Source organism: Miniopterus natalensis, chromosome 13, assembly GCF_054644295.1.
Source record: "Miniopterus natalensis isolate mMinNat1 chromosome 13, mMinNat1.hap1, whole genome shotgun sequence".
Classification (NCBI taxonomy): domain Eukaryota; kingdom Metazoa; phylum Chordata; class Mammalia; order Chiroptera; family Miniopteridae; genus Miniopterus; species Miniopterus natalensis.
In genome coordinates this window covers 14,180,150-14,203,776 of record NC_142093.1, presented here as the reverse complement: position 1 = coordinate 14,203,776, position 23,627 = coordinate 14,180,150, and the positions used below count along the sequence as shown (strand labels likewise).

The 23,627-nt window shown below is 41.4% G+C and overlaps 1 protein-coding gene across 1 annotated transcript in view; it reads left to right on the top strand.

The window, feature by feature from the left end:
* SRD5A2 (steroid 5 alpha-reductase 2) overlaps window positions 1-22,327 on the top strand; it is a 33,439-nt gene extending 11,112 nt beyond the window's left edge. The window contains exons 2-5 of the mRNA XM_016218924.2: window positions 15,396-15,559; window positions 16,709-16,810; window positions 19,263-19,413; window positions 22,165-22,327. Coding sequence (XP_016074410.1) covers window positions 15,396-15,559; window positions 16,709-16,810; window positions 19,263-19,413; window positions 22,165-22,231 — 484 coding nt within the window. The 3' untranslated portion in view covers window positions 22,232-22,327. The remainder of the gene's footprint in view (window positions 1-15,395; window positions 15,560-16,708; window positions 16,811-19,262; window positions 19,414-22,164) is intronic.
* Window positions 22,328-23,627: the final 1,300 nt, after the last annotated feature.

Genomic DNA, 23,627 nt, shown 5'->3' with positions numbered 1-23,627 from the left:
TTCTTAGCTGATAATTTATCTCTTTTCAATAGTTTGAGTATTTGATTCCAATCTCTCCTAGCTTATAGGGTTTCTGCTGAAGAATTTGGTGATAATTTAATGGGATTTCCTTTATAGGTTATCATCTTCTTTTCCTTGTGTGACTTGAGAATTCTTTCTTTGTTATTAGTTTTTGACAGTTTTAATAAAATGTGCCTTGGAGAAGGTCTTTTTGGATTAGATAATTAGATGTTCTGTTTGCTTCTTGGATTTGAGGATTTGGCTCTTTCCATAACTTTGGAAATCTCTCTTGACCCTTTGTTTGAATAGGCTCTCTATTCCCTTCTTCCTCTCTTCTTCTTCTGGTATACCCATTATTCCTGTATTGCTCTTTCTTATGGGGTCAGATAGTTCTTGTAGAGTTCTTTTATTTTTTTTACTCTCAAGTCTCTCTCTTCTTCCATCTGTCATTTCTAGATTTCTATATTTGGTCACTAATTCTTTTCTCCATCTGGTCAACTCTATTTCCTAAGCTTGCTAGTTCATCCTTCATCTCTCTTATTCAGCTCTTCAATTCCAGAATTTATATTTAATTCTCTTTTAGTTTCAGTCTCCTTGGTAAACGACTCCTTTTTTTTTTTTTTAAATATGTTTTTATTGATTTCAGAGAGAGGAAGGGAGAGGGAGAGAGAGAAAAACATCGATGATGAAAGAGAATCACTGATCGCTGCCTCCTGACTCCCCCTATTGGGGATTGAGCCTTAAACCCAGGCATGTGCCCTGACCGAGAATTGAACGGTGACCTCCTGGTTCATAGGTCAATGCTCAGCCACTGAACCACACCAGCCAGGCGAACTACTCCCTTTGTTCATTGATTTTATTTCTGAGTTCATTAAACTGCCTATATGTGTTTTCTTGTACTTGTTGAGTTTTTTTCAGAACTGCAGTCTTTTTTTTAAAAAATTTTTATTGTTGAGAGTATTACAGACATCCCCCATTTTCCCCCTTGGCCCCCCTCCACCTTGCTCCTGTCCCAACCCAGGCCTTCACTTCACTGTTGTCACTGTCCATGAACTATACATATGTGCATATAAGATCTTTGGTTAATCTCTTCCCACCCACCCCTACTCCCCTCCCTCTGAGATCTGTCAGTCTGTTCCATGCTTTCATGTCTCTAAACCTATTTTGTTTGTTAGTTTATTTATAAGTGAGATCATTGATATTTGTCTTTCTCTGACTTGCTTATTTCACTTAGCATAATAATCTCCATGTCTATTCATGCTGTCTCAAAGGGTGAGAAATCCCTCTTTTTTATAGCTGCATAGTATTCCATTGTGTAAATGTATCACAGCTCTTTTATCCACTCATCTACTGATGGGCACTTGGGCTGTTTCTAGATCTTAGATATTGTAAATAACACTGCTATGAACATAAGGATGCATGTACTTTTTCTGATTGGTGTTTCAGGATTCTTAGGATGTATTCCCAGAAGTGGGATTGCTGGGTCAAGCAGAAGTTCCATTTTGAATTCTCTGTCATTTAAATCATATATTTTCATGTATTTAAGTTTATTTTCTGGAGAGTTTTCACTTTCTTTCTGAGGTGCCTCATTATCTTGGTTATTCATGGTATTTGAAGGAGTCTTTCTCTGTTTAGGCATCCATGGCAGCAACTTTCAAGTGGTGTGACAACATTTTTAAAACATGTAATATCTGATTATTTAGTCAGGGGCATTGACCTCTTTTCCCTTAGATTATATAAAAAAAAAATGACAACAGCCAACAAAGCAATAATTGTCTGGTGTGAATGAATCAAAATTATACCTTTTTTTTTTTTTTTGTCAGATTGGCAAAAAATATAATATGTTTTTTGGTGTGCCACAGAATTTTAGTAATTAGTTTATGTGTGCCATGAGATGAAAAAGGTTGAAAATTGCTGCTCTATGGGAATGAAATCTGCTTTTTTCTTTAAGAGTGGCAGTCTTTCTTTATTCAGTAGGTTGATGATAAGTTTTTTGTTTGTTTTCCAGTAGATGGTGCTGAAGCGCAAGTCTTTTAGTTACTTTTACACCCCTCTAGCTTCTTGAATCTCTGTAGGGTGGTGGAAAATGCCCTATTTTCCCTGGAGAGGTGGGCATCTCCAATGTGACTAGGTTGCCTCGGTCTCGGGGCACCACCCCTGTGGGGGAATGTTGTGGGCAATGAGACTTTGAGCTGGTGAAATCCCAGTGCTGTCTGAAAATCTCAGTGCTGTCACCTGCAACTAGACACTGCTGGCAATGCTAGGTTCAACCATGATGGGTGGGGATGGGGTGATTTGGGAGAGGCCAGCCAGTGCATTTGTGGCTTTATTCTCCTCCCAGTAATGGTGACTGCCAGACCTCAGCTGCCTCATCTCCATATTAACACCTGTCGCTGAGATTAGTTGCAGTGTGCACCTGCCACTCAGGGAAAAATACTTCTGCCTCTCCAGTTCTCAGGGCTGTAGATAATGTTCACGATAGCCAACACTCACTGCTACAGCTTCTTCTGGGGCCTACTGCTAGCTCTGGGATGGCGAGGTGAGGCAGCCAGGTTCCATAGCTTTGTGGTGTTGTTTTTTTGCCTGGCCATGCCAACTGCCAGACAGTTTCCGCCATACCTTTGCATTCTTTCTTTGCCCAGTCACTGGGATCAGCCATAGCACATATTGACTATTCAGGCAGGAACCTCTGAGTTTGTATCTCTCTGCTCCGCAGGGCTGCAGGGAGTGCAGGCGGCAACCTGATTCTTCCCTTCTCTTGAGACTTGTAGTGAGTTCTGGATTGCATCTGTGGCACCCATCTCTGCTCCTTTCCTTTCCCTCCTTCCCTTTCTCATTCAGACTCACCCACCTTCAGGTGTTTCTTTGTGCAAATCTCTCAGCCATGTCCATGTATTGAGCAGGGAATCCATTGTTGAATTGTAACTGTTCAACTTGTTGCAACTTCAAGGGGTGAGACCAGGGGAATCTCTCATTGTGCCATTCTTCTGTCCTGTACAGGTGTCTTTTTATCTCTGATTACTTTTAATATTTTGTCTTTGTCACTGGTTTTTAGAAATTTGATTATTATATTTCTTGGTGTAACTTTTTAAATATTTCTTATGTTGGGGTTCTTTAAACTTCTTGGATATGTGGGTTTAAGTTTTCATCAAATTTGGACTATTTTTCTACATTAGTCTTGATTCCACCCCACCCCCATTCCCCCTTCTTTCTTCCATTGTTCAGGGATTTCAATTAGATATCTGTGAGGCCCATGTGTGTATGAAGCTGTCCCATAGCTCACGGATGCTTTTCATTTCCTTGGATTCTTTTTTTCTGTGTCTCATTTTGGATAGCTTCTATTGCTGCATCTTCAAGTTCATAATCTTTTCTTCTGCAATGTCTTATCTATTGTTAATTCTATCTGGAGTATTTTCTTCTCAGACATTGTAGATTTTATTTCTAGAAGTTTGATTTTTGTCTTTTTTGCTGTCTGCTATGTCTCCACTTAATTTTTTTTTAATGTTTTTATTTTATTTTATTGCTTTTTAGAGAGAGAGGAAGGGAGAGGGATAGAGAGATAGAAGCATCAATGAGAGAGAAATATCATCGATTATCTGCTTTCTGCATGCCCCCTACTGGGAACTGAGCCCACAGCCTGGGCATGTGCCCAGACCAGGAATCAAATTGTGACCTCCTGGTTCCTGGGTCGATGCTCAACCACCGAGCCACACCGGCTGGGCTCTTCTTAATTTTATGAACATATGGAAGGCAGTTATAACAGCTGTTTTCATGTCATTGCTAATCCTAACATCTGTGTCATTCTGTGTTGCTTTTGAGTGATTATCCTTCTCAATATGGGCAGTGTTTTACCACTTCTTGCATGCCTGGAAATTTTTGATTGGATGGTTAGACACTGTACCTTGTTGAGTGTGGGATATTTTTATATTCCTATAAATATTCTTGAGCTTTGTTCTGGCAAACAGTTAAGTTACTTGGAAATAATTTGATCTTTTCTGGTCTTGATCTGATTTGTTAGGTGGTTTCAGAATGGAAGACCTTTCTAAATTCTCTACCCAATGCCCCAAGAATTATGAGTTTTTCTACCTGGCTGGTGAGAATGGACTTTATTCCTGGCCATGTGAGAGCACTGGGTACTGTTCCGTTCAGTCCTGTTGGGTGATCCTTTTCTCACACAAGAGCTCTAAGTAATTCTTTGCTGAATACTTGACGAGGACCCTCTGTAGACCTCTGTGTATCTTCTTCTCTTCAGTACTCTGTCCTGAGAATTCTAGATTTTAGATCTACTGGAATATCAGTTCTGTTATTTGTCATCTCAGGAAATCTTCTAGCTTCTCTCTGGGATCCCCTTCCAAAGGGAAATTCTCTCCAAACACTAAGCTAGGTTGTTTATAAGGCTTACTTTTTTAAAAAAATTGTCTATTGGGGATCCTTGTCTTTCATTGCTTTATGTCTTTTATAAATTATTTCATGTAATTTGTCTTGTTTTGTATTTTTATTTTTTAGCCCAGAGAGTAAATCCAATTATTCTGTCTTGACTGGAAGCAGAAGTCCCCAAGTTTGTGTTTCTCTGCTCCTTGGGGCTGCAGGGAGTGCAGGTGTTTTAGTATTTATCTTTGCTAATTTGATTAGTTGCAAAACTGGTTGACTTGCTGGTTTTTAGTAGCCTCTGCTTGTACTCAGTGTTGTGACTAAGCCCAATGGTTTGTGTTCCTAAACTTTCCAGAGTGTCACTGACTTAGCCCAGGTTGTTATAACAAAATACCATAAACTGGGTGACTTATCAACAATAGAAATTTATTTCTCAGATTTATCAAGACTGGAAGTCTGAAATTATAGTGCCAGCAAGGTCTGGTTCTGGAGAGGTGCCTCTTCTGGGTTGCAGATGGCTGACTTTTGTGTCCTCACATCGTAGAAAGGGAGTAAGTTAGCTCTCTGGCCTCTTCTTATAAGGGCACTGGTCCCATTCATGGAAGTTCCACCCTCATTACCTAATTACCTCCAAAGGGCCCCACCTCCAAATACCATCACATTGGGGATTAGATTTCAACATATGAATTCGGGGGGGACACAAACATTCAGTCCATAATAGTCTCCTTTGTTTCATTGTAACCCTATTGCTTTTTCCATTCTCAGGTTTAATGTGCAATAACCTTTGGATCCTGTGTTACAAGTTTCTAAACTTGTGGAGAGTTAAGCATGATAGGAGAATGGTGGTTTCCTTTACCAGGGTCCTTTGGCTCCATGTAGCTGTGGTTGGCAAGGTGGCCCAAAGGTTATACAATAGGGGATAGAGTATGGGAGATATCAGCAGATGCTTTTGAATGACAGGTCTGAGACTTCCACATAGTAAATTCTGCCATGACCTCAGAATTTTCTTTGGGCGGGGGGTCAAAGTGAACAATGAAATAGAGGTATAGGAGGGAGATGGTGTGAGAGGGACCCATCTTTGAATATTGTACCTTTTGATGGGGGCTATTGAGTCCCAGTCAATATTTAAATGAAGATGGAAACTCCTTAAATGTTCTCAAAATGATGGCAACATCTAGGCCTCACTGCCGCATAGCTGTACAGAGCCATTTGCTTCCAAAAGACATCAGGAGCCCTGTAAATTTGGGCTACAGTATGAAGCCAAACAACTGGAGTTAGAAAACCATGACTTTTTTTTTGGCAAATAATGAGAAATAAAGGAGATAAAATTGCATCTTAGAAAAATGATGCATTTGTGTTCAGCAGTGAATGTGCCTTGTCCTTAGCCTACCTTAGTAGGTTTGTTAAACTTTGCACTTCAAGCTGCAAACTGCCCCATGCCGCCATTTATAATTTTTTTAATTGGATCATGACCAGTTAGCATGAGTGGCTGAGCAGATGTGCCTACAGAATGCCAAAACCATACCAAATTTATCAATTTAAAGAAAAAGAAAAGATAAACTAGTTATTCAAATGAGTTGGTATTGCTTAGGCCAAGAGGTTGACCCAAGTCTCTTTGTACACTCAGATTTTGATCATCTGGGGTTTGAATGAATGAACGAACAAACAAATAAATAGAGTCAGAGGTCAGTAGCCTGTTTCTAGTAGGAGGTTGTGTTTCAATGATGAGTCCCTTGTCTATCACTCAGAAGAATTCTCAAAGCTTCTTAAAACCATGGTAACTCCTTTGATGTTTATACTGAACTTTTATTTTGAGATAGAGGCGGGAAGAAAGAGGAAAAATGAGTGAGTGAGCAGTTCCAGGGTCTCCCAATACTCCAGGACACAAATAGAAAGATTTAAAAACATATAAACAGAAAACTTAAAAATGTCGTAATCTATTCTAGGTCTTCATGAGCTAATCATCTCAATGTTTTTCATAATTTAAATAGTGCTACTGAATTATGACCAGATGACATCTGCAGGGGGTTGACAATGAGACCTGGCTGTCCTCACATCCAGCGTGTCAGAACAAGATGGGAAGTCCCAGGAACTTCACAATGAATTTTTCCTATGGTACTGCCTTTGATAGAAAATGGTTAACCACTCCATTGCAAAGGAAAAAATGTGGTTTTATTGAACTGAGCCTTTCTTCTACTAGATTTGGCAATCTAATTTCTCTGTGTGGACCTAGAATTTGGAGAAGCCAAACTATCTGGTCAATGCCAATTTGAAAAAAATTAGTTAAGTTAGCCATTGGAGATTATTATGTCAGTGTTTTTTAACCCTGAGTGCAAAGTTGAATCTTCTGGGAAAATGCCCATGTCCTGTGCCTTAGATTCTGATTAACTTGTCTTCAGTGTGCTTCTTTCCTTTCAGTGTTCCTGAAGCCCCTCAGTGACTTCATTATGTAACTGGTAAGCACCTCTGATGTAGACAAGTGCTCATGCAACTGATTCCTTTTTTTTTTTTTAAATACAGTGACTGCAGGAGAGCAAAATGCTCAATAACATAAACCCTAGAACTAGCTTCATCTGGACTTGAATTCCAGCTCTGATAGTTCATCACTGTCTAAGTTAATTTCACTGTGCCTCAGTTTCCCTGTTTTTAAAATGGGGACAATTAGAATACCTATCTCCTAGGGTTATTATAAATATTAAATGACTTACTATGTACAACATTCTTAGAACATTACTTAGAACATAGTAGGCACTATAAAAAATTACCTGTCTGTGGTCCTTTACTGTTATTTCCTCAACTGGATGTCTGAACTGAAATTAATTTCGATGGCCTAATATTACTCTAAGAAGGTGTTTCAGTTCCCTGTGGCTGCTGTCACAATGACCATAAACTGGGTGGCTTAAAACAATAGAAAATTTTCTCTCACCATTCTGGAGGCCAGAAGTCTGAAACTGGGATGTCAGTAAGCTTGTGCCCCCTTTGGAAACTCCAGGAAAACCCATTCCTTGCCTCTGTCGGCTCCTCGTTGCTCTCAGCATTCCTGTCTTGTGGTTGCATCCCTGTGCCGTCTTCCCATCGCTCTTCTTTGGTGGGTCTTTCTGACCTTTTTCGGCCCCTTTCTTGTATAAGGATACATGTGATTGCATTTAGGGTCCACCAAATTATCCAGGATAACCTCTTCTCCAGATTCTTAACTTAATCACATCTTTTTTTGGCCAAATAAGATAATATTAACTTTTTTGTTATAATAAAGTAATATTCAGAAGTTCTTGGAATTAGAGAGTGGAGGGCCACCATTCAACCCACTACACAAGGTCATAATAAAATGTAAATGGATGGAATACACCACTGATTCATTCTGTGTTTAGTCACCTTTGCACTTGGCCTACACATTCTACTCTCTTAATATGTCCAGAAGCGTTATTTACAATGACAGGTCTGATCTGAGTATACAGACAAGTGAATGTTTATTGTCAGTGTTTGTTGGGAAGGACTCAGGGAAGTGGGCCAAGGGTTCAGAGGACTGGTTGGTCTAATGCCCTTTGGCATAAGGAGAGGCTTCCACAAGGAAAGACATCTTGGTGTGTCCTGCTCCAAAGGGAATAATTTGGGGGAAACCCTATTTAAATGCAACCTAACCTCACCAGTTCTGGCTTTAAACTTGGAAAAGTTTGGTGTTTATGTCAAAAGAGAACAGAGTGATGGTGCATTAATCAGGACTGTCAGTTTCAAGTGACAGAAAAATCAATTCAGATAGGCTTAAGTAAAATCTGAACTTATTAACTCTCATAACTGGAAAATTCCAAGTTCAGGTCCAGATTGATGCTGTGGTTCCAGCTCTTGGCTCTACTTTTTTTACTGGCTCTGTTCTCAGAAAGACTGCCCTTTGGTGGTGGCAAGATGATTGTAGAATCTAAGAGCTTATATCCTCTCAGATCCAAGGCATGTGGAAAACAATACTTCTATAAAAAATGTGGACAAAACCTTACTGGGGTTTGTTGGGTCACATGCCCATCCTTGAAACAACCCCTGTTCTGATTGACTGAGAGCCTGGAGAAGATAAACCCTCTCATGGGCTAAGACTGGGGAGGAAGGTGGGACCGTGGTGGAGAAACAGGGTAGTTACCATAAGAAGGAAGAATAAGTGTTGGGTGGCACATATAACAAATGCCTACTATAGATGCAACAAGATCCTTGGACTGAAATGACTGAAAACCAAACCTGGATTCTCTTGAAGGGCATGTGGGATTTCCCCCCAATTTTATACTTTGATCTCAATTTCCCTTTCCATTTGGAAATGAACAAGCTGTTTTGAAGCAGAGGACCCTGATTTAAATCCCATCTCTGCTACCCCTTTGTAGCTGTGTGGTCTTAGAAAAATTACCACACCTCTGTGAGCTTTATATTTTTTACTGGCCCAGTGGTAACACATATATACCTCAGGATAGATGTCTTTTTATTAGAAGCATCCATCATCAGGATGCATAAACAGAATAGGCCTACCTGAACACAATCTGATTGATAACAAAAATCCATTTTGAACCCTACAACTCTTTTTTTTGTGGTCCGAAAACATGTCTGAAATTCCTACCATTCAAGCGTTTTATTTGGTTTAAAGCAATGTGTTTCCAGAGAGCCAGGTAAAAAATACAAATAGATCCCAAGGAGAGGCAACATGAAATCCTCCATCACTGACTACTACTCACATGGCATCTTGGAGGGGATGAGCCAGACAAAGTCATCTTGTGAGATGATTTTCATTGCCACATGCAAGGCAACCATCAAGACCTTGAGGGAAATGATCCCTCTTTCCTTCCACATCTGTTTTAGGATTCTTCTCTCACTGCTTCTCCTGTCCCTCAGGCAGGGCCTTCATGTTCCCTGGGATACCCGATGCCATAGGGAATCTCTACATTGAAAAGCTATGTTTATAGTTCTTCTTTTCCCAAGGACCTCTAGTTGCAATATGACACCTCTCCTCCTTAATCACAATTCTCATTTTCACAGTGAAGTGGATATTAGGTAGGGTGAGTGCCATCATGTGAGACACGAATGAGTGACAGGCTCAACTTTCTTTCAAGGGTTAGTGTTATCTTCAATCTTCTATTTTGGTGTAAGAGGTTTTTTTGGGAAGGATACTCGGGTCTCTTTTCTAGTCTTCTAAGATCAGTGGCAGATGTATTCACAATAGTTGCTAACTCCTTCTGAAACCTTATTGGCCATAGGTTTTAGTTATCACTTAGAAGATAATAGGAAGTGGAACATCCTGAAGGATTGGAAAAAAGGAATGGTAAGGTTTCCAGAAAAGAACTAGAAAGATTTGAAGACTGGGAAATTTCCAGGAAAAATAAACCTTTTGGTGTGAGCATCCATGTCTGTGTCAAGCATGACTGGAATCCTGGGAAAGCAGGTGAAAGAGGGAGGCAGGAGGAGCGGGCCCCCTGGGGGATATGAGATGAGCAGACACAAAGACTGGGCAAAAGGACCAGCTTCACTACTGATCTGAGGCTGGTCCTAGCCTTTCTACAGAGAAACTCGAATGATATATTTCCTTGGTTGGAGAAAGAAAGAAACAGTCATTAAATTCTAATATGTTCCAGTTACTTCTAGGAGTTTTAAGGTACTGATTCTTACATTTAAGACTTTAATCCATTTTGAGTTAAGTTTTGTGAATGGTGTAGGATAGGGGTCCAGTTTCATTCTTTTGGATGTGGCTATCCAGTTTTCCTAAACCATTTATTGAAGAGACTATCTTTTCTCCATTGAGTTTTCTTGGATCCATTATCTAATATTAGTTGACTGTATATGTGTGGGTTTATTTCTGGTTCTTGATTCTGTTCCATTGGATTATGTGTCTGTTCTTATGCCAGTACCATATGGTGGATATCTGAGGAAGAGCTCTTCAGGTAAGAGACAAAGGTCTGAAGTGACACATGATATGGTCCTGTTCAGTCAATAGCAGGGAGGCCAGAGTGGCTTGAGTGAGATGGGCAAGGGGAAAAGTTGTAGATGAGGTCAGAGATGTAGCTGGGTAACATTTATATAGAGCCTTGAAGGCAATCATAGGGATTTGGGTTTTTCCTTTGCAATGAGGGGTTTTTCAGAGGGAAATAGTATGATCCAGCTTACAGTTTTACTCTGTCTGCTCTGTGGAGGATAGATTGCAATGAAGGCAGTCCAGGTGAAGTGAGGAGGCTTTTGCAAATATCTCAGAGAGGCTTAATGGTGGCTTGAACTCAGATGAGTTTGTGAGATGTAGCCAGATTCTGGGAATATTTTGAAGGTAGAGCTGACAGCCTTTGCTAATAGATTGTGTGTGTGTGTGTGTGTGTGTGTGTGTGTGTGTGTGTGTGTGTGTAAAGAGAGAGAGAGAGAGGGAGGGAGGGAAAGAGAGAGAGAGAGGGACAGTGATGGTTTAAGTCCTCAGTCTGAGCAATTGGAAGAATGAAGGTGCCATTTTCTGAGATGAGGTAGATTCAGGGAGGTACAGGTTTTGGGAAGGGTGGGGAACCAGGGGTTTGAATTTGGATGTATAAAGTTTGAGGCATCCTTTAAGCTGGCTGTCCAGTAGGAAGTTGGTCATATGAGTCTGAGTTCAAGGACTGCGGCCATCCTGTGTGAAGACATAAATTTGGGAGTGGTCATTCTATAGATATTTAAAGATATGAGACTAGACGTGATTACATATACAGTAGCTGTAAATAAAGGAGAAGAGCCCTGAGCCCTGGGGCACACCACTATTTAGAGACCAAGGGGGTGAAGAGAAACCAGCAAAGGACAATGAAGAGAAATCAGTGACGCAGGAGAACCAAGGGCAACTAGCATGCTGGGAGCTGAGGGAGAGAGTGTTTCTGAAGAATGGAGTGATTACCTTGTCAAATAAGAAGAGAGCTGAAAGTTGGCTCTTGAATTTGGAAATGCAGATGTCTCTGGTGGTCTCGCCAAGGTGAGTTTCTATATGGGGGAGGAAGGGAGGAAAGAGGAGGAGAGGACAGGTGACAAGTATAGAAGATGCTTTGGGGGAGTTTTGCTGTAAAGGAAGACAGAAAAAAGGGGCCATAGTTGAAAGAGGAGATGGGACTGAGGAAGGAGTTATTACTATACGTAACAAGTAAATATATAGAGAGAAACCTTGCATTTAGATAAAGAGCTTGAATTTATTTTGATTGACAATGAAGTCTAAAATTTCATATAGTGAAAAGTCTTCAATAGGCTTGGTAATCTTAGCAATAGCATTTATATTTGAAGAAGATTTAGTTAAATATGAATTGGTCTGTGCAAGATGGATAATTTTAAAGGTTGTTTCTTTGGTTTACATTGGAGCTGCAATTTCAGTTAACCCTTTCCAATGAGAGTCCCCCCAAAAGGATATTTACTTAGCAGTGATAGAAAGTTCTATATTTACAGAGTACTTATCAGTCTCTGCATCAGAACAAACAAAAGAGTGAAAATTTACGTTAGAAATGTAAGAGGGAATTAAAGTGAAATGGTCTTAAATCAGGGAAACTGAGCCTCAGGCCATATGTGGGCCATGGGATCTGAAGGTGAAACTCACTTGCAACCCTCCACAGCACTAATTTCAGCCTCTTGGGCTGCTTGACTCTTTCTGCTTCCTTGTCATTGTTTTTATTGCTTTCTATGTTGAAACATTTATTTTGAACTGCTTCCAGTTTTCCAACATCAAAAATCATTCAGATCAGAAGAGTCGTATTAGTTCTCCAGGACTCCTGGCTCTCCAGAGTATTTTGCCTGTGCCCTGTGTTCACCAACCTACTTCCCTTTTCCTGCTGGGAGACCTGCTAGGCTGCATTTCCCAGGCTCCCCTGCAGCTGGGCAGGGCCAAAGCAATGAGAATGAGAGAAATAGAGCCACTTGCAGCCTGCAGCCTTTCCCTTAAGATAATCCTTACACCATCTTCCATGCTCTCTCTCTTCCTTCGTCTGCCAGCTGGAGGAGGGAGATGCACGGGAAGAGCCTGGCTCTGAGTTGTGGAGCAGAGCATCACCCCTGAACAGGTGTGCACTGTGGCCTGAGCAAGAAATGAGCTTTTGTATGTGGAACCTTTGAGACTTTGGAATTGTTTATTATAGTAGTGAGCCTGTCATTAATACATATTCCTTTGGTTGAGATGTGATAAGTATTGACTTTGCATTCAGACTTAGCAGGTCCAGAGGGTAGGGGTGGGGAGGACACATGGTTTAATTTGAAAGCACTATGTCCTGGGTTTTTGAAAGGCAAGGACTTTGTCTTTGGGCTTATTTAGGCATTGTTGGCATGAACAGGACCACACTGGGAGGCAAACAACTCTTTTAAAATAGCCTTTCTGTAGTCTTCCAGGACCTTTTCCCTCTAAGAACTTAAGCCACTTTTAGGGCCTTAAAGCTCTCATGGAGTTTAAGTGGAAAGAGAAACACATTATTGGGCAACTATCCTGTGTCAGGCATTTTTTCCTTACATCATAGTATTTAATTTTTTTACAAGAATCCAATGAGGTAGTAATAATTAACCTCAGTTTACAGATGTTTACAGTCATTATTCTTTTCGATACCCGGTTTGTCACAAATTTGGTGAGTGGAACTCCTTCCAGTTAGCAATTAAGTAATTTTGACAACTCCTGTCTCCCCTTTAATCTTCAGTTATTTCCTTACTTTCCAATACAACAAACTGACTCTTTGAGAATGTTCCTTTACACTTGAGGAGAATGTATATTCTGCTGCTTTGGGATAAAATGTTCTGTAAATATTGATTAAGTCCATCTGATCTAGTGTGTTGATTAGGGTTGCTGTTTTCTTGTTGATTTTTGTCAGGAAGATCTATCCAGCGATGACAGTGGGGTGTTAAAATCCCCTACTATGACTGTATTGCTGTCAATCTCTCCCTTAAAGTCCACCAAGAGTTTCTTTATATATTTAGGTGCTCCTATATTGGCTGCATATATGTTTTTCAGGGTTATATCCTCTTGTTGGAGTGATCCCTTTAGTTATTATGTAGTGACATTTTTTTGCCTGTTGTTATGGCCTTTGTTTTGAAGTCTATTTTGTCAGGATTGCTACCCCAGCTTTCTTTTCTATTTGTATGGAATATTTTTTTCCATCCTTTCACTTTCAGCCTTTGTGACTCTTTTGTTCTGAGGTGGGTCTCTTGTAGACACATATATTTGGGTCATGTTTTCTTAACCATTCAGCTACCCCGTGTCTTTTGATTGGAGCATTTAATCCACTTACATTTAAGGCTGTTATTGATAGATACTTATTTATTACCATTTCTTTCTTTATACTTATGTCGAAGTCTGGAGTAAACTCCCAGGCTGGTGCTAATAATAGGGGTGCTCTTTCCCTGGGATGGTGCTCCCCAAATCTCTCAGGTGGACAGAATCCCCTCTGATTCCCACTGCCAGATGCTACGAGGACTCCTTCCTATCTCTGTTTCTCTGGGTTATGGATCCCTGCATGAGGTTGAGGCCCCAGGCTCCTAGGGGGGAGGGAGCTGCGCAGTTGCGATATCCCTGGCTTCTCAGCCACCACTGCACCTGTGTAAGGGGGCTTTCCCTCTCCGCACCTCTGCTCTTCTTACCAGTCTCTATGTGGCTTCTTCTGTACTCCTTGGCTATAACATTTCAGAGCAGCTGTCTTTCCATGGGTTTTTCAAGTTGATTGCTCTGTAATTTAGCTGTAAATTCAGTTTAAGGCTGGGAGCAAGTGGGTGCAGCTTCCAGCTACTCTGCAGCCATCTTGGACCTCCTGTCATGATAATTCTAAAGAATGTCTTTAATTTTTAGTTGGGTAGTCAGGATATGTACTTTCCTGTTTGCTTTGCAATTTATTTGCAAATACAAAATAAATATTTGCAATGGTCGAAATACATTGTTGGTTTTGCCCAGTTCAAAGGTTATTTTGCCCAGTTCAAATATCCCAAAGGTTTGAGGAGTAGGATGTGCAAGCAGTTCTCCTGAAATGGCTGCACTAGCTCTACTTTATTTTGTTTATTTTATTTATTAAATATGTTTTATTGATTTTAGAGAGAGAGGAAGGGAGAGGGAGAGAGAAATAGACACATTGGCTGACTGCCTCCTGCACACCCCCTACTGAGGATCGAGCCTACACCCAGGCATGTGCCCTGACCGGGGCCTTCTTGGTGCGTGGGTTGATGCTCAGCCAACTGAACCACACCAGCCAGGGCTACCCTAGCTCTATGGCTCCACTATGTCAACTTTTCACAGTTCCTTTTTATAATTTCTGTCTCTTCATTGATATTCTCTATTTGATGAGACATTATTTTTTACTTTCCTTTAGTTAGGCACTATATGGGTATTTACTTGATAGGTATTCATTAAACTATTCCTATAGGTTTATGAGCTTTCCTGTTATATTGTACCATTGAGAAGAAAAATTATAAAGAGAGTATAATTCGAGGCATAGAATTTAGCATATGCCTTTGGCAGTATTTTATTTTGAGGTTATTTTTTTAAGCTCTTCTTCCTAGATTTCTCTATATTCGTAATTCTGAACATTTAGAGAAGTTTCTACTTTCTCAAGGGATTCTGTAGCCACTTTATAGGGAATGCTACAGCACCAGTAATTAAGTCATCTAAGAGAGCCATAATGGAATGCCACATAGTCAAGTGGCTGCTATCAAAATGCCACTCCACTGGCAGATGGGCTGAGCTAGGCTTTACCTTTCTTCCCCTATCATCTGGATCTCACTTCCTGATAGATAGAAAGCATCAGTATCCAATCCTGGGCTCCTAGGATTGAATTTACTAACTACTGTATGGGCATGACATTTACCTTTCAAGACTGTTGTAAGAATAAAATGATAGTGACTGAGGTGGATTTTAATGAAACTAGAAAATAATATCATAAATGCTTGTTTTAGAGCCAGATAATGTTCTTTCATTGCACAGATTTAAGGGAAAATGGTTTTTAAAAAGGGGTTTGATATAATTATCTGTTTGAAACAGTTTCCCTTGTTGATATATGTATTTGTAACCCTGGATCCTGACCTTTCTCCACCATATACCCCAGGACATTTGTTTACTCAGTCCTCACCAGAGGGAGGCCTTTCCCAACTGTGGTACTTTTCAAAGGCTTTGTCTTCTGCATGGGAAACGGATTCCTGCAAGGCTACTATTTGACTTACTGTGCTGAATACCCTGCTGAGTGGTACACAGACATACGGTTTATCCTGGGTAAGTAAATCTGACCACTCTCCATCCAACACTGCTCCCTGCAGTCCAAATCACTGGCACCTCTTTGCACCCTATTACAGGGACCTCTCAGTGATTCCATTTTCTGTTCTCTCGCCCCACCCTCATCTTTTCTCTATATAGCAGCCTGAGAGAGCTTTGAAAAACATCATGTCATTCCTTATCTCAAAACTCTCCAGTCGATTTCAGGATGAAATGCAAATTCCTTGCCACTGCCTATGAAACCTATGTGTCCTGGGTTCAGCTCAGTTTTCTGACCTCATTTCCTACCTCCATCCACCTCATTCATTGTGCTGTGGTCCCAGAGGCCTTCCTGCTGAGCCTTAAATGGTCAAGCATGTCCTGCTCCAGAGTGTTTTTGTATAGACCACTCCCTCTGCCTAGAATACTCTGACCCTATATATTCACGGAGCTTGGCCCCTCACTATATTTAGGTCTTTATCAATTCACACTTTCTCTAATAGACTTTTCCTGCCCAGCTACATGTATATATAAAATAATAGAAAATGCTGATCATTGAATTTGTTTCATTATCTGCAAGAGGAACTAAAGTCCAGGAAGCTTCAACTCTTTATATGTTATTTTGGCTCAGACCAAAAATCTAGGGATTGTCCGCAATTCCTCTCTTTACATCACAAATCACACTCTCTCCATCAGCTTGGTACTGCTGCCTGTAACTCCAAAACGTGCCAGTGGGGCCTACTTCTCCCTAACTGCACTAAGTTCACCCTCGTCCAAGCCACAGTGACCTCTTGCCTGGACTGTCACATTGCCCTTCAAACTAAACTGGCCTTCAGTAACCCCTTCTCTATGCAGCAGCCAGAGTGAACATTTGGAAACACAAACAACCAGAGGATTAGTTGTATGAATGCTGAAACATGTGCACAGTGGAATATGCTGATTCCACAAAAACAAAGGAAAAAAACAAAAACAAGAAAGATCTATGTGTGCTCATGTGGAGACAGCTCATGTAAGATACAGCCCTTTTTTGGCTGTATCTTAGTACCATTTTTAGAATTCAAAATTAAATGCCCTTCCCTTCCTTTTTAGAAAACCCCCAAAAACGTAGCTTGTGAGAGAAACATCAAAATCAGGATACGTTTTTCACTTCCCTCTCTCTTGTTTGCCTAGGTGTCTTCTTATTTATTTTGGGGATGGGAATCAACATTCACAGTGACTATATATTGCGCCAGCTCAGGAAGCCTGGAGAAGTCACCTATAAGATTCCACAAGGTAATGTCTCCCCTGCCCTCCAGATTCCCAGTCTTCCTTGGGAGCCTGTCCCAGGAATTATGCTGTAACAAATGGAGAGGGTGTGATGAGGGCACAAATGACACAATATACCTTGATCTGGGGTCTATCTGGGGACTTCTCCTCTACATCCCACCCCACCCCACCCACAACATATTTGCATTTCTGATCTGAACCCTGAAGTTCAAGAGAGGTAAAGGGTTCTCAGAAGGTACAAGATCACAATGCCCTGAAGATGGGGGGCAGTGTGAGGCTTGGTGTGGGGTAGCGGGAAGGCTGCCACCTTGTTGAAGTTGGTGAGATTATCATGTGCTGTATTAGGGTTCTTCAGAGACACAGGACCAATAAGATATAGATATATGGCTTAGATGAGTATGGAGCCAGAAGTCCCACGATCTGCCATCTGCAAGCTGGAGACCCAGGAGAGCAGGTGGTATAAGTTCCAGTCGGAGTGCAGGGGAAGACCGATGTCCCAGCTCAAAGGCAGACAGAGTGACTTCTTCTTTACTCACCTTGTTGTTCTATTCAGGCCTGCAGTGAAATGGACGAGGCCCATCCACCTGGGGAGGACAATCTGCTTCATTGAGTCCATCAATTCGAATATTAATCTCATACAAAACACCTTCATGGACATACGCAGAAATAATGTTCTACCAGCTATCTGGGTACTCCGTGGCCCATTCAGGTTGACACAAGAAACGAACCATCATATATACAGTGTTGATAATTCCTAGGTGGCAAATAAAGCTGAGTCCTGCACGGCCAGCAAATGTGTCCTCTCCAGCGAGTTAAGTCTCACTAGGTTTATCTAATGGGTATTCAGGGGTAGCACTTGCATGTTCCTGCCACTTATATATTCCCAAAGGTGTAGAGAACCATATTTACTTAAGCAAACATCAGGATGAGGTGTCTTACAAGTGCATTTTCAGAGATAAATCCCAATTGCTCCCGAGAAACCAGGCTGTGAGCTGACAAATATTAGCAGGTGGCAGTGAATCAGTCATGTAACCCTTCAGTATTTTTAGATAAGTATTTGTGTGGGTTAGTGGTTCCCATTATTTTTTATGTAAATGGGAACCCTTTACATTAAAAAGTTTACTGAATTATGACATGGTGGTACTGCAGATTAATATTCATTAAGAAAATAATGACAGCACTACTATGAATTCAGTACCACATTTAAATAAATATGTGTTGCTAACATCCTAACAGTATATACATCAAATAAAAATAATACCATAGATTGAGACATACCATTTGCTATACTTATAGGCAATTTATGGACTCCTTGCAATAGGTTAGTGGTTCCTCCCAGGGTCTGGGGAATCACAGGTTATGCAGTGCCATCCTTAAGGAAGGTAACTTTAAGGGGTTTCAATTTTTAAATCTTTGCTTAGTAACTAGACAAAGAAGAGAAGAGAAAGCTCTTAAAAGCTAGAGTGGCCCTAGCTGGTTTGGCTCAGTGGTTGGAACATCGGCCCTCTGACTGAAGGGTCCAGGTTTGATTCTAGCCAGGGACATGTGCCTCAGTTCAGTCAGGGTGCAACTGATCAATGTGTCTCTCACATCGATGTTTCTCCCCTTCCCGAAAAACAGTGGAAAAAATATCCTCAGTGAGGATTTTAAAAAAAAGCTAGATTGCTGAGGTTAGTTTCCAAAAATTTAATTATATTAGAGGATGATTTATAAACAAACATTCTTTATGTAACCATGGAAAGAAAATATTTGTTTTAGGTGACACATTGCCAGTTTAGTGTGGGGCGGAATTTCGAGTGCAGATACATTTACTATGACTAGAAATGTGGTGATTTCTAATACAGTTCTGATATCAGAATACATGGTTGGATAAAAAGTAAACCTTAAAAAAATCAATTGCATCAGACCTCACTAACCTCCAGGAGATCAAAAACCTGCAGCTCCTACTCCGCCTTTAAAATTGAACAGAGTGTACTGCTTTGGGAGGGCACGTGCCTCAGGAGAATCAAATTACTTCTCACACCAATATTGCTATTTTCACCTCGTTTGTTGTTTTGCCCTGTGTGACTGAGCCTGTAATATTCTGACCAGCAGTGTGGGTGTGCAGGGAAAGAGTGTGAAGGCGAGAGGTGGCCTGGAAGCGCTACTTAATAGAACGAAGCAAAACCTAGACCCCCTGTTTCTTCTCCTGGCCCGTGGAGAGCCAGGGGTCCCGCAGTTGTTAGAGACCTGGATGGAGTTGGGGCCACTCCCCACGGTGGCAGGATGTTCTGATGACAACAGGCTGCCATGGCTTTGTTTTCCTTTCTCCCCAAGTGGATTCCAGCAAACTGAGATGACTGGGAAGAGAGTGCCCAGCCCCACATTTGTTCTAGCTACCCTTATGCATTTTGGAACGAAGCAGAGGGGTTTTAATGTCGTGGTGATGCACTCTGATGATTGATTCTTCTGCACGCAGGCGGCTTGTTCACGTATGTTTCTGGAGCCAATTTCCTTGGTGAGATCATTGAATGGATGGGCTATGCGCTGGCCACCTGGTCCCTCCCAGCACTTGCATTTGCATTTTTCACACTTTGTTTCCTTGGGCTGCGAGCTTTTCACCACCACAGGTAAACTCTTCAATCCAGGTGGCAGTATCCACATAGCTCTCCACTCCAAACAGGCTTTTAGTACACCGGGTTAGATGTAGAAACCTAGGACGTTTATCTTTATCACGTAAGGTTGATGATGTAATCTGTACTGGGGAATTCTGAATTCTTGGGCTTTCACTGAAGTTGGAATTTAGCCGGGCGACAGTAGCAGTAACACCTTTTTTCCTATGAGCAAAACTGAACCCATGTAGACAAAGGCACTCTGGGTGACTTGGGAAGCCACGATGTTGCCTTGTTGAAGAGGCTTCCCAGAGAAAAGTGCCCAGTGTCCGCATGAGTTGGCTGACTCAGGCTCTGTGCCCTTCTAGCCGGCTTAGTTGGTGATGGCTACTGGTTGGTAAAAGTCAAGAGGTAAGAGAAATAGCTTCCATTTCCGTGCTTTAATTCAGTTCACTTCCACCACATTTCTCAAAGTATGTTCCTTGGGTGGGACTGCACTCAGCACTTTCTAAAGCTTCGCAGATAATTCTGAGGTACACCTGGGATAGACACCCACCAGAAAAAGCACTAGCCCTGTGCCCAGTGTGTCTGCTGTTTTTAATTCTAAGTTTGGTGCTAACAGTTCAGGTAATCACAGAGCCCTGGAAATGCCAGGATCATTTCCCTGAATCTGTGTAACACCGGGGCTTATCTGGGTACTCCCCTCCTTCCCCTATCCTCACCCCCATAAATCACAGCCAAGGTCATTGCTGGCTTCCTGGGAAGGTGTGTCCCATCACCTGGGAAATGCCAGGAAGTTGCTGGGGTTTAGAACCTTTCCCCTGTAGGTCTAGCCTAATGCTTTCCTAACTCCACCTCCCTCCCAATCCCTGCACCTGGGGTGGGCGGGGACAAGAGAGTTAACTAAAAGTATCTCTGGGAGGAGAAGGGTAACATACTAAGTTGTTATCAGGCTTTAAATGTGAATTTCAGATCCTTTCTCTAAAATGGCTTTTGTAGTTGGGGGAAAGAGGAAGCCTGTGATTGTGTGTGTGTGTGTGTGTGTGTGAGAGGGAGAGAGAGAGAGAGAGAGAGAGAGAGAGAGAGAGAGAGAGAGAGAATTCAGAGGGAACGGAAACGGACTTGGAATCAGAACCCAGAAAACCTCTGAAGTTCCTGCATAGGTGTTTTAATCCAGCTACTGATTAATTTCATGTCTTGAAAGTTACACTAAGAATGGATTATTTCCCCCAGAGTGGAATTTATGCAGAGACCTGTCAGAAATAAATGAAACAACAGCTCTCCTCATGACCTATTCTTGCTACCTCCTAGACTTGGGAGAGGTAGAGGGCAGCAGAGGGTCCCCAGCCAGTAAGAGAGTCAGGGTAACAGTTCTCTCCACTCCAGGCAGGGTCTGTTGCCCACCAGAGGCCAAGGGAGTGTGGGGAGGAGAGGGTGTCAATTAGCAGTTAGAGGGGCCCTGAGAAGCGTGGATTCAGTTGGGCTTGTTTAGGGAGGTGACAGCAATTGCACCCAAGGGTTCCAGCTGGTGCAGCAACAGAATCCAAGCTGAGTCCCTATCCTTTCATGTCAGCGTGCCCAGAGGGGAGGACAAGAGGCGTCTTTCTTACAGGGCTAACTGGGCTTTGTGAGAGGCAGCTCACCACACCTCTCTAATCATAGCTCCAACATCCAGGCACCTCTTGTAACGTATTATTACTATTTGTCCCCCAGTTCAAATTAAGGTACTTTAACAGAGTATGTCATGATTATAACTTGTGAGCTACCAGCTTCAAGAGGATAGCCGGGTCACTTAAGGCGAAAGCCTTTTTGCAAGATGTATTAGTCTCCCAGGGCTGCCAAAACAGATGACCACAAACTGAGTGGTTTTAGTCTCTCATAGTTTATTCTCTCAGTTGTCACTGGCAAATAAATTCTCCCATTCAGTGGGTTGTCCTTTCACTTTGTTGATGGCTTCCTCTGCTGTGCAAAAGCTTTTTAATTTGCTGTAATCCCATTTGTTTATTTTTTATTCTGTTTCCCTTGTCTGAGGTGATATATCAGAGAAAATGTCACTAAGAGAAATGTCTGACACTTTACTGCCTATGTTTTCTTCTAGGAGTCTTATGGTTTTGAGTCTTACATTTAAGTTCTTTGCCCATTTTGAGTTTATTCTTATATATGCTGTAAGAAGGTCTAGTTTCATTTTTTTGCATGTATCTGTCCAATTTTCCCAACACCATTTATTGAATAGATAGTCTCTACCCCATTGTATGTTCTTGCCTCCTTTGTCAAATACTAATTTACCAAATAGGAATGGGTTTATTTCTGGGCTCTATTCTGCTCCACTGACATATATATATGTGTGTGTGTGTGTGTGTGTGTTTGTTTGTTTATTTGTTTATTTATTTATTGGTGTTTTTATGCCAGTACTATGCTGTTTTGATTACTATGACCTCTCAGTATAGTTTGATATCAGGTGGTGCTATTCCTCCAACTTTGGAGGTAAAAGACCTGTACTTGGAAAACTGTAAGACACTGAAGAAAGAAATGGAAGAAGATACAAATGAGTGGAAGTGCACACAGTGCTCAAGGGCAGGAAGGGTTATTTATATTCCCCCCACGAAGCTTCAGTGTTGATAGGAACAGGGTGCAGGAGGGAGAAAGAAGAGGCACAAACGGCATCGGGAAGAGGTGGGCCCTGGATAAATGTAGGTTGACTTATAAGAGGATTTCAACCATTGACCACTGCTTGATGATATTTATAATTATTTGTTTCTTGTCCTTTAGGTTCTACCTCAAGATCTTTGAAGACTACCCCAAATTTCGGAAAGCCCTCATTCCATTTGTCTTTTAAAGAAACCAAATTAAAAAAAACTAACGAAGTTCCCACAATGCTGTTGAAAATCACCATGCTGCTTAACCTTTAACCTTTGAAGTTCACATGTATATGATATAATAGCATATATATACATATATATATATGATATGGTTAACAGTAGGCCTTTTGTGCTCTTCCATCTGGCCTAGAGAGTCTGAGTGATACCCCTACCAGGGGTCTCTATCTTGATCTCCTGTTGAAGCTTCAACAAGGCCCTTAGCTGTTCTTCCTGGAAAGTGCAAAGCTTCCCTAGGTATTTTTCTTTGTGTGATCCCAGTATGCGTGGCTTTTTATCTGCTCTTTGTCAATGTAAGAGAGCTCTGTAGTTAAGAAAGTTTTGGGTTGAGAGCAGAGTTTATAGAATTAAAGATACATATTCTATACTCATACAGATTAGCAGAGATTTCCATTCTGAATCTGCACAGCCCCAGAGCAAATCTGCCAAGTGAAAACTGTCACATATTCCTTTTCCTTAGTTAGTTATGAAAGATGTGAAGAGATTAGGCAGACTTTTCACAGGAGCTCTCTCTTCCTGTTGCTGTTTCGAATTCGTGCAGTGTCTTAGTGCCTCTGTCTTCCTGAAGATTCCATAACCCCCATTAGAGGTATCAGAGCCCAACCCAGAGAACTGGTGTGGGTTTGACTGAAGGTTTTAATGATCACAAAGAAAAAGACATGACAGTGGATGGCTACTGAGAGAGTCAAGAAGCAAACTCCCTGTCCTTGGAAACAGGTGGAAATATCCAAACAGCAAGCAAGTGTGAAATAAGGAGATGACTCACATCAGCTGCTGCTTGACCCAGCAAGGAGTCTACGGTGACAGTGGAGCAGGTCGGAAGAACCCAGCAACTGTCCTCCTCTGAATTTCTTCCCCACAGCTCCCAGGATCTGGTTAAGAAGGTGCGTCTTGAACATCAGCCCTCAAGGGACCCCAGAACAGAAGCTGAGAGCTGCAACTGGAGGGAGGAATTGGGATACAAAGCCCGTTTTTGTTTGTTTGTTTGTTTTTCGGCTCAGTGACTTACATATAGTTTGATTTTCTTTCTTTCTTTTCTTTCTTTCTTTCTTTCTTTCTTTCTTTCTTTCTTTCTTTCTTTCTTTCTTTCTTTCTTTCTTTCTTTCTTTCTTTCTTTCTTTCTTTCTTCCTTCCTTCCTTCCTTCCTTCCTTCCTTCCTTCCTTCCTTCCTTCCTTCCTTCCTTCCTTCCTTCCTTCCTTCCTTCCTTCCTTCCTTCCTTCCTTCTCTTTCTTTCTTTCTTTCTTTCTTTCTTTCTTTCTTTCTTTCTTTCTTTCTTTCTTTCTTTCTTTCTTTCTTTCTTTCTTTCTTTCTTTCTTTCTTTCTTTCTTTCTCTCTCTCTCTCTCTCTCTCTCTCT